We start from the raw sequence: 10,679 nt of genomic DNA on the forward strand, positions 1-10,679 counted from the left end.
AGAAGTAATTCAAAAGTGTGCTAAAACTCTAGGAATAGACTGGAAATATCATGTGCCATACCACCCTCAGAGTTCAGGAGTTGTAGAAAGAATGAATAGGACCATAAAAAATCGCCTGACTAAAGCAATGATAGAAACAGGAATGACCTGGGTCAAATTACTTCCTCAAGTCCTCTGCGAGATTAGAATGACTCCATCCGCAGCAACCAAATTATCTCCATTTGAAATAATCATGGGAAGACCATTTCCAACACCATGGTCAGCCTCCAGAGGGGCACCGCTATTGGAAGGGGATGTAGACACTGCATTGTCCGACTATGTTCACAATCTGGTAGAAACACTGAATAATAACTATCAGAAACTCTCTCAGCCTCTCCCTTCTACAGATCCAACCCATCCGTGGAAAACAGGAGACGTGGTGTTGGTGAAGTCGCTAAAACCAAGGACACCCGGGGAGGTCGTGTATTCCAGCCCCCAGACTGTACTTGCAGTGACGAGAACCAGCATCCTTACAGACGGACAACCGCAGTGGATACACGCCAGCAGGGTTAAGAGCAGCCCCACTGAACCATCTCAGGCGTCGGATCAAGCAGACGATGACTCAGGCGAGCCAGCGCCCGGAGCCAATATACATACACACACTCAATCACTGATTAACACACAACGCCTGAAAGAGCCAAGACTCAGAGAGCTCTTTGATCCTCCACATGAACAACAACAAGGTACTCGAACATCCAGCAGGAACAGAAAGCCGAGAGTACCACATGATGTCTAATCTGATAAAGCAAGACTCATTCCATCCTGATAATGGAGAAAATGAAATGCCCATTGTCATCATACGACGCTTATTCGATGTCTCTCGAACCTGGGACCAGGCCAGGAGACGACTGAAGAACTGTGTTTTTTCTTATATATTTAGGTTATTTATCATATCTATCGCATTAACTTTAGGATTTTTCTTTGCTATTTTGTATTGTAGACTGCAACCATGTTCACATTTTTGCAGGTCGTATTTTGCTGACAATACCTCATGCTCCATTTGGCAAGACACCCACCTAGTACGCTCCTCACGTTCCCTAAAATCAGTAAATAGCAACACAGATGCCACTAATAAACCATTTTATGCACCCCCTACAGCAGGAGTTAACTCCTGGTATGAAAATGCCAGAACAGCCGCTCGTGATTTAGGAACCAGTAACTGTTATGTCTGTTCAAAGGGCAATCCAGAACAGGTAATAGTAGGATACCCCATATCCGGTTTCCCCCTCACTGAGGGACTAGAGAAAATCGGCGGAGATAATACTCTCCTCAAAGACACTTTACAGTTGACTCTGAGCCCTCTCGACTGCCTACTTAGACACACACACACACCAACTAACCCTGAGACTCCATTAGGCGAATTATTGAAGTTGTCTAATGACACCGCAGGGACCTGCGCCCCAATGAAACGCCCCAAGAATAGGTTAAAACCCTCACTGCCCCTAGGACAGATCCCTTTCCATTTTAATACTAGCATGATATGTCTGCGCAGACTAAAGTTAACTGGCCCAGACACCCACATAGATTATACAAAGGATAACTATACATTCTTCTCTGACTCCCCAGGTGCACGCTGCAATGAGACATGGCTAGCTGTCTCTGTGGCTGAAGTTTTATCATATCTGGAGGAACACACACACAGTTCAAGTTCGAGCGGAGAATCGATCATTGTTCCCCCAGAGGGTGTATTATATGACACTGACTGGGGGAAGTTAGTTAAATCACACATGGTCACGCGCCTAACTAGAGCAATCCCTAACGGTTATTGGTTGTGCAACAATACTCTTAGATTAGCCTTACCTGTTAATTGGACCGGTACCTGTGGTCTAGTAACTTTAGCCCAAGAACTACTAATACAACAAACCTCGGATCTGCCTGTATCCAGCAGACGTACAAAACGCTCCGCTTACTCACATGACGTTTACATAGATGCTATAGGAGTTCCACGCGGGATACCAAATGAATTAAAGGCACAAGGAGAAACCTCTGCAGGGTTTGCCTCAATATTACCGTGGGTGCAGATAAACAAAAATGTAGCCTGGATTAATTATGTTTATTACCATCAGCAAAAATATATTAATCTGACCAATACGGCCCTTACAGCCCTAGGAGAACAGATGTCTGCTACCTCTTTAATGACCATGCAAAATAGAATGGTCTTAGATATGCTGTTAGCTGAGAAAGGAGGTGTCTGTGCTATGTTTGGAGATGTATGCTGTACCTTCATTCCCAATAATACTGCCCCTAATGGTTCATTCACACAAGCTATGAATAAACTTAAAACATTGCAGATAGAACTGAGAACCAATGCAGGTCATGGTCAGTGGCTAGACAAGTGGTTACAGGACATGTTTGGAAGATGGAAGGAACTAATTGTAGCCTTTGTAACAGTATGTATTATTTTGTTTTTGATGATTATTGCCTGTTATGTGATGCCATATATATGCTCAATGATGCCCCGTATAGCTACTAGTACAGCTGCCTCAACGTATTTGAAATTGACAAAAACTGACCCAGATGATGTGCCAGATGTCGCCAATGATGATCCTGATGTATATATTGAGCATTAGGTTGTGAATTACTCCGTTATCCAAGAAGGGAATGAAGTTTTTTTTTTTTGTTTTTTTTTTCCTTAGAATTTTGATATCAAGCTTGCTCGGAGGACAAGTTACATTTTCCTTTAGATTATGTTATTACATTTTGCCTTTATATTGTGTTATTATTGTGTGATAATAAAGAAGGGAACTGTTAGATATTTTAGTATTATGGGAGCATTTACTGGGTACTTTTTTGATGATATTAGACAGAAGATTCTGTGACTCAACAAGGCTCTTTATGTTAACCGTCATTTTCTCTTGCTTTGTCAACTCAAGATTTTATGGTGTGAAAGTAGATACTAAGGTTGGAGGGAAAACACCAACAAATCACTCTTTTACTTATCACTCCCTTGCAGAAGATGTTTATGTGAAGACCATCTGGGTTGTGTCAGAACTCACGGATGTAGGAGACCTCTGTATAAGATTTATAGGCCTTGATAGTGCATCTTACTGCAATTGTAGAACAAAGGATTCTAACTGTCTAGTGTTTAACGGACCTGTCAAAGGTGTGTTGAGATACAATTGTAGAAGACCTCTTTCAGAGCTGGGGGACCTTCCTTATATGGTTTTAACTTGAAACTTGTTGACACACGAACTTTCTGCCTATAAATACTGCTGCACAAAAGAATAAAACTTTGAGTTGATTTTGGGAAAGCAACCTGAACAGTCTCTGTATCATTTTGTTCTCCTAACTGCTCCCGACGTCGTAACTAACCCGCTGACGGCATATCTGAGTGCTACTTGAGAATATATTGCTGAGTGTTACTTAATAATTTTGAATCTTATAGGGTAAAGACAAAACTCTGCTTATAGACGCCCACGCCTCGGGGAAACCCGATCCACGGACCAGACCCGGGACGGAGTTTCTTTCACCAGTCAGTGCTATATGTCTAGAAATAACGATTTTTTAAAATATATTGATTATAACTTTAACTTTTGAAGGAGCATTATTGCAGTTTTTTCTTTCAGGATAATAAAACAGCACATGTCATGAGGCAGCAGCTTGGAGGCAGAGAGCAGCTGAAATACAAAGTGTGACCTCATTAAAAAGGTTGGATGGGATCTTTGTCATGATGGTCTTCCACGCCAGTAACTACGGCTTCTCCTCCATAACATGGAAGCTTCTTCCAGACCCGCAGATGAAGGTAGCTGGATCCTCCCACATGTACCTGCAGTCAAATCAGAGGAAACTTGTACTTGTTGAACACTGAAGATCTTCAATCTGCTCAACAGCTCATCTGGATCTCACAAGTAACTCAGTCCATAAACACTTTCTTTATTTTCTTCCATTAATAATCACTATCATGTCTGATGTCACAGTTACCTTGATGTCATAGTTGATTCCTTGCACCACTTGACTCTTGTACTGAACAGCTTTGAACACGACATATGCTTCATTTCTTTTTTCCTCTACTTGACACTTAACCTGTGTATGGACAAAATAAAAGTAAAACATGACATAAAATGCAGAGCACAGAGTTGATGTGTCTGTTTAATATGTGAGTCTGAATGTTGTGAAGAAGCTCACCTCATCACAGATTGTCTGAATTTCCTCATCAGCGTCTTTCACCTTCGAGAATCCTCCACATTTTATGGCATCCATTGTGAAAGTCCGCTGAAATAAACAGAGGAGACAGTTTTCTTGTTGTATGTGTCTAAAACATACTGGTGCCAGTCCAAGTACATATACTGGGTAAGTGACCTGGAAACTTACTGGAAGGTGACTCTAACGCATGATAGGAGGAGCAACATGTGACACGACAGCCCCTAAATGTTTGCTTAGAATGTCTTCTTGAAATATCTACTTGTGTAATTGTGTCTTAAATTATCTGTGTCTTTAAAACAGATAAACCTTTGCTTTTATATTAACATTTTTTTAGACGACTAAAAAGGACGATAACTAAAACGTGTTTGTCGTAGTCCTGTCAGTCTGTAGTCTGTGATAAATGTCTTATAAAAATAATTTATGTGCCACGGCTGTGGCTGTCAAAAAATAAATACATTGAACTTTGCAAATTCTTCTTTAAGCTGACTGTCCAGAGATAAGCTATCAAACCTGAGATAGATCAATATGCCAGATCTGTAAGTCAAAAAAGTGTGTGACTGAGGAAACTTACAGTTTTGCAAAATACCCCAAAAACATGTTTTCAAGAAAATTCTAAAAGCAAACTTGAGAGTCTAGAAAAGACACAGACGCTATGCTGATTGATGCATTGATAAGACAGCTTTTGCAGAGTTTGTGCCTTTGCAGAAAGATATCGAGATTCTATCATGTAACAACTGGGAACACGGGAAGCTTGAGAAGTACCAAGGGCTCAGAGAAGATGTGGAGGGTGAAGGTAACAGTGGTCCCAGTGGTAATCGGAGCACTAGGTGCAGTGACTCCCAAGCTAGGCGAGTGGCACCAGGAAATCGTGGAACAACATCCGAGATCTCTGTCTTGAACAGCAGGATACTGCACAGGACCCTCAAGATCCCAGGCCTCTGGTGGAGGATCTGAGCTGGAAGGATAGACAGTCTGCAGGGGCGAGAGGGGAATTTTAAAATAATACATTAATTGATTAATAGATTATACAGTTTATATAATTTATATCTTCATTTATCTAATCTACACACACACACGCACAGTTACTTTAGCCTTCCCCACTGCTCTGCCACCAACTTACCGTAAGGTTGACAGCTGCAACTATTCTGGTGCACGCAGCACTATGGAGGTAATTACATTATACACACGCAGCACTGAGGCCGTCCAAAGAGCAGCGACTTCATCCAAAATGCTGCACATGTCACAATGCTTTCACATTTACAAGATAACTGCAAAACAATTATTAAATAAATACAAGATGCAGTTGCGTTCATAGTCAACATCACCAGAACTCTTACCATCAATAACACACACTGCAGCAATCAATATACTTACAGGTATCTGAACACACACTGGCAGTCCTGGACTTTCCTCACCACCAGCCTATATCTGACATTTCCCACTTCAGTGTGCAGCTCTCTTATTTCAGCCATGGGGTGCCCAGCATTCCCAGGCTTAATGACTGACGGAGTGGAGCCGTCAGGGTGCATGCACTCAGAGCATGACTCATGACCAAAACATATTATATCCAGTAAGTAAGATCAACTCAGTTTATAGTGTCATTTACTGCTTATATCATTAAACTGATGTTCAAATTTGCTAATAAAATAATGCTGACAACCTACTGAGCACCTTTCATGTGTACTTTCAGTTATCTCCTAAAAGTTGGAAAAGTAGATTTCAATCAATAAAAGACTCTCTGACTGAACTGTGCTTTATTTTAGGTCACCTTCACATATACGTTCAAAAAGGATAACATGCTAAATGAAATATAACTCTCCAAATGATGCTATAATTGACTCTTGCACACGGGACGTGGGGAAGAAAAGTATTTAGAAGAAAAGACCCTGCATCATTCCATGTTTGGCACTGATCACCACCTGCACTCATGTATATATCTTTCTACGTAGCACTCTTAATTCTTATTCTCATGTATATATCTCATGTACAGCTCATGCACATATCTTTCTACGTAGCACTTTTAATTCTTATCCCTACTTTTATTTTTTCATGTCTATTTAAGTGCTATTTATGACACTATTTAAGTGCTATTTATGACAGTATGTTTGCACTGAAGCACCGCGGCAATTTCCTAATGTTGTAAACCTGCTCAACATTTGGCAATAAACCCCTTTCTGATTCTGATTCTGATTCTGATTAAACTTCAGTCTCACATGGTTGTTGCTACAAGAACGTAAAATATGATTTTGTGAATTTGAAAACACAAAGCATTGTGTGCTAAAATCCTTCAATTCAGAGCCTGGAGACATGCTTACAGCATTTCTCTCTCATATCCTTTGCAGCTCTCTTTTTTAGCTCATTATTTTCTCACCTTTTTTACTTTTCTGGTTATTGCACCCTCTCAGATGTGACTACAGGGAAGCTCTCTGTCCATATCTCTTCCTGCTGTACTGCCCTCTGATGACTTCTTTGCCCTTCTCTCAATCTTTTCTATCTTTTCTTCACATCTTTCAAACCTACATAACTTTTTCACACCTCCTGATATAAAACTCCATAGTTTTTTTTGTTCTATATAAATCTCTGCTTTTTCACCTCCTCTGCTATAGTCCATCCTTTCTCCCTTTTACCAGGATAAGAAACTGATTCTTAATACTTAATTTTGGATGAATTGTTTTCCTAAACGCTGCCAAAATCCAGGTTTTACTGATAAATCTTTGCTTGGTGGAGGGACTTTAAATGTTTTCTTCTCTCTGCTGCTTTTCTTTTTATACTGACCGTATTTATTTTATCCTGCAGTCAAGTCAGGCGTGCATGCTGTTTGTGAGGCAAAGCAGAGGGAAAGGTGGGATTACAAATGCACAAGAGGCTGATTAGACAATGAGACCCAGGAGGGCGCAAAAGTAAAGATGAAAGCAAAACTTAACCAAACCAAACTTTTTCCACCACTTGGTGAGTAGTTGGCATCAGTGTTGGTCAAGTTACTTGAAAAAAGTAATCAGTAACTAATTACTATGAATGTGAAACGAGCTTAGATTATAGGACTCACATGTTTTCATTTCTAGTCTTTAAAACCTGTCTCTACCCATCTAGTATTAATTCCTTCTGGTATACAAGTATGTATATTATGCACACACACAAACACACATGCTGCTATTACCCATTTCCTGTTTTTATACCTAAGATGAATTATTGTTGAATGAAGACATTTTTCAAACACATGTAAAATGAGGCCAATTGTGTTTATTGGGTAAAGGAAAAGGTAGAAGGGGGAAAGGGGGGATAGAAAGAAGGAAAGAGAGAGGAGAGAAAACCCCAACAATCCCCTCTGAGCAAGCACCAGGCGACAGTGGATAGGAAAAACTCCTTTTAAAGTGAAAGAAACCTAAAGGAGAAACCTATGGCAGAACCAGGCTCAGGAGGGGGCAGTCAACTGCCGGGACTGGTCGGGGGGTGAGGGTGAAAAAAGAAAAAGGAGGGAGGGGAAGGGGGGAAATGAAGATGGAATAGAGGTGGAGGAAGACGAGCTTACATCAGGTGAGAAGCAGCAGTGTCCCTCCTCCAGAACCAGTGGAAACGTTTTCTCTTCTTTTTTAGATATTCTTCCACCAGCACTTTTTTCTCAATGATGAGGGTTTTCAGCTCATCCATTGTTTCTGTGTTTTCTTTCTCAAGTTTGTTGCATCTTTTCACCATGTCTTCTAATTGTTCTTGTTTTTCTTTAAGATGGTCTTTCAGTTCTTTAACTGTTGCCTCCTCTATTTGCTTTGCCTTGTGCACATCTGTGTGCATGTCTTCCAGCTGCTGGTTTCTCTTCTGGATATCTTGAAGTCTACACTGCAGGTCTTTATGTGTTTTCTGTTGTTCTTGCTTTTGTGCCTGGATTTCAGTGTTTTTGTGCTTCAAGGTCTTAGAAAGTTCTTCAAGTTCTGTATTTTTTCTCAGCATTGCATTGATGCTACTCTGCATCGCTGAGCATTGATTTGCCAGTTTTTTCTTTTCTCCTTCCAGTACAGTTGTTTTGTACTTTGTTTCATTATACAGTTCTTGGAGTTCTTCATTTTTCCTCTGAAGAATAAGTTTTTCTTCTTCCAGTTGTATTTTCTGTTGGTCTTTTTCTTGAAGCAGCTGGTTATTTCCGTGCACTTTTTTATCGAGCCTGATTTGGAGCAATCTGTGTTTTTCCTCCATCTCGTCAACATTGGAGCCCATTTGTTTCAGTTTAATTTCCATTTGCTTCTTGTTTTGAAGCAACTGTTGATTTTTGTGCAGAGTTTTGTCATGTTTCACCTGCAGAGCTTTGTATTTTTCCTCCATGGCTTGGAGTTTGCTCTGCAGGTCGCTCTGCTCTACGGGCTCTTGTTTTTTGTCTTGGAGGATCTCCTTATTTCTCTCCAGAGCTTCATCAAGCATAACTTGCAAGCCTTCATTTTGTGTCTTGATGTTCTTCATCTTGCAATCCATTTCTTCCTTTTGTATTTTCTGTTGGTCTTTCTCGTGAACCAACTCTTTATTTCTCTCCAGAGCTTCATCAAACATAACTTGCAAGCCTTCATTCTGTGTCTTGATGTTCTTCATCTTGCAATCCATTTCTTCCTTTTGTATTTTCTGTTGGTCTTTCTCGTGAACCAACTCTTTATTTCTTTCCAGAGCTTCATCAAACATAACTTGCAAGCCTTCATTTTGTTTCTCGATGTTCCTCAGCTTGCAATACATTTCTTCCTGATGTATTTGCTGTTGGTCTTTCTCATGAAGCATCTCTTTATTTTTGAGCAGTGCTTCCTCAAGAGTCATTTGCAACATTTTCAGTTCTTCCTCCAAGACTTCAAGCTTGGAGTCCGTTTCTTTCTCGAGCATTTCTTGTTGCTCTCTCTCTTGAATGAACTCTTTATTTCTGTGCACTGTTTTCTCGAGCCTGATTTGGAGCAATCTGTGTTTTTCCTCCATCTCGTCAACATTGGAGTCCATTTGTTTCAGTTTCATTTCCATTTGCTTCTTGTCTTGAAGCAACTGTTGATTTTTGTGCAGAGTTTTATCATGTTTCACATGCAGAGCTTTGTATTTTTCCTCCATGGCTTGGAGTTTGCGCTGCATGTCTCTCTGCTGTGTGGACTGTTGTTTCTCTTCTTGGTGGATTTCTTTCAGTTTTTCCAGAGCTTCGTCAAGCTTCTCTTGGAGCTCCTGATTCTTCTTGAGCATGTTTTCCTGTTTTATGCTCTCTTTTTTCTCCTTTTGGAGCAGATCTTTATTTTTTTCCAGAGCTCCATCAAGCTTTTCTTGGAGCTCCTGATTCTTCTTAAGCATGTTTTCCTGTTTTATGCTCTCTTTTTTCTCCTTTTGGAGCAGATCTTTAATTTTTTCCAGAGCTCCATCAAGCTTTTCTTGGAGCTCCTGATTCTTCTCGTCTTGGAGAGCCCATTGTTTCTCCTCAATAATACCCTGTTTTTCTTCAAGCTGGTAGGATAATTCTTCTAATTTAGCGCTCTTTCTCTCATTTTCTTCCGTCAGGAGCTTAATCTTTTCTCTGTTCATGAGATTTTCTTTCTCCATTTCTTCCAGTCGCTTTTCCTCTAACTCTACCTGTTCATCCCAAGGAAGAGAGCTGATATAAGGGTCTAGGGACTCATACCATGGAATAGAGCTGGGGTCAACTTCTTGTCTTTCTTGCTGTTTCTGAGACATGTTGGAGTCTGTATACCGTGAGTACGGAAAGGATCCAAATGTTTGAAAATGCTTTACTGGTGAACGTTTGAATGCTGCTAACACAAGTGCTGCAAATAACGGACTGAAAGTTCTACATCCTCACCCCTACTTAAGACTTCATGAGGATCAAAGCTTCAAAGGATCAATGCTTTAGAAGCCTGTGACATCAGAATTCCATAAGCCAATGAGGTTGTCACATGACATTTTTGAATGAGGTCATAGTTTTGTATGAATTTTTTAAAATAACATCAACATTCCGTGAGCCAATGAGGTTGTCACATGACTTTTGAATGAGGATAATTTGCTTGCTTTTTGCTTAATTTTAGCAGCTTTATGTTTGCAGCTCACCACAGGTTGAGCAAAGGAGTGGGTGAAGTTTTGCCTTTTCCCGTCCTCCTGTAAGCTTTGATGTTTTTTGCTTTTCATGCTTCAAATATTCATAAAAAATTAGGATAATTTTCCTTTTTTGTGTCATAGCGAATACTAATAAACCATATACTACATGTGCATTTTAAAAACTCACATCAATTCGCTGATGGTGTATGATATTAAAAAGGAAAGGAAGGCTGCTTTTTGATAAGGTATGCTGCAAATGCTTATCTTATCAGCTCAGTGTGGGATCACCACAGTCATAGTTGGGATATATTGTGTACAGCAAATATATCCCAACTATATCCCAACAAATCAAACAAAGCCACTTTAATGTGTCGCATGCTCAATTTGAAGCTTGTAAACATCATGTTTTAATGATAATACATTCCCAATAACTGAAATAACCCTTAGCCTGAGAGACGGAG

The 10,679-nt window shown here is 40.1% G+C and overlaps 2 protein-coding genes across 2 annotated transcripts; both read right to left on the bottom strand.

Annotated features, from left to right (window-relative positions):
- Positions 1–3,679: 3,679 nt before the first annotated feature.
- On the bottom strand, positions 3,680–4,239 carry LOC146625627 (cystatin-B-like). The gene is made up of 3 exons (XM_085362927.1): positions 4,165–4,239; positions 3,961–4,062; positions 3,680–3,805 (listed from the first exon to the last, which is right to left on the bottom strand). The coding sequence occupies exons 1-3, from the start codon at positions 4,237–4,239 to the stop codon at positions 3,680–3,682; spliced, it is 303 nt and encodes a 100-aa protein (XP_085219053.1).
- A 3,468-nt stretch (positions 4,240–7,707) lies between these two features.
- LOC146625628 (uncharacterized) lies at positions 7,708–9,861 on the bottom strand. Its single transcript, XM_085362924.1, has 2 exons — positions 8,856–9,861; positions 7,708–8,729 (listed from the first exon to the last, which is right to left on the bottom strand). Exons 1-2 carry the CDS (start codon positions 9,859–9,861, stop codon positions 7,708–7,710), a joined length of 2,028 nt encoding a protein of 675 aa, XP_085219050.1.
- Positions 9,862–10,679: the final 818 nt, after the last annotated feature.

This window comes from Diplotaxodon limnothrissa, linkage group LG9 (genome assembly GCF_057381915.1).
Source record: "Diplotaxodon limnothrissa isolate DT_005_m linkage group LG9, D_limnothrissa_male_GT1.1, whole genome shotgun sequence".
Classification (NCBI taxonomy): domain Eukaryota; kingdom Metazoa; phylum Chordata; class Actinopteri; order Cichliformes; family Cichlidae; genus Diplotaxodon; species Diplotaxodon limnothrissa.

Bases quoted from the DNA above. Each gene is read 5' to 3' on its own strand.
- LOC146625627 (XM_085362927.1), bottom strand. From the start codon at position 4,239: ATGGATGCCATAAAATGTGGAGGATTCTCGAAGGTGAAAGACGCTGAT. The intron at 4,063-4,164 runs GTGAGCTTCTTC...GTCCATACACAG, and splicing joins TTCAGACAATCTGTGATGAG to GTTAAGTGTCAAGTAGAGGA. The intron at 3,806-3,960 runs GTAACTGTGACA...ATTTGACTGCAG, and splicing joins GAATCAACTATGACATCAAG to GTACATGTGGGAGGATCCAG.
- LOC146625628 (XM_085362924.1), bottom strand. From the start codon at position 9,861: ATGTCTCAGAAACAGCAAGAAAGACAAGAAGTTGACCCCAGCTCTATT. The intron at 8,730-8,855 runs GCTTGCAAGTTA...CACAGAATGAAG, and splicing joins CATCGAGAAACAAAATGAAG to GCTTGCAAGTTATGTTTGAT.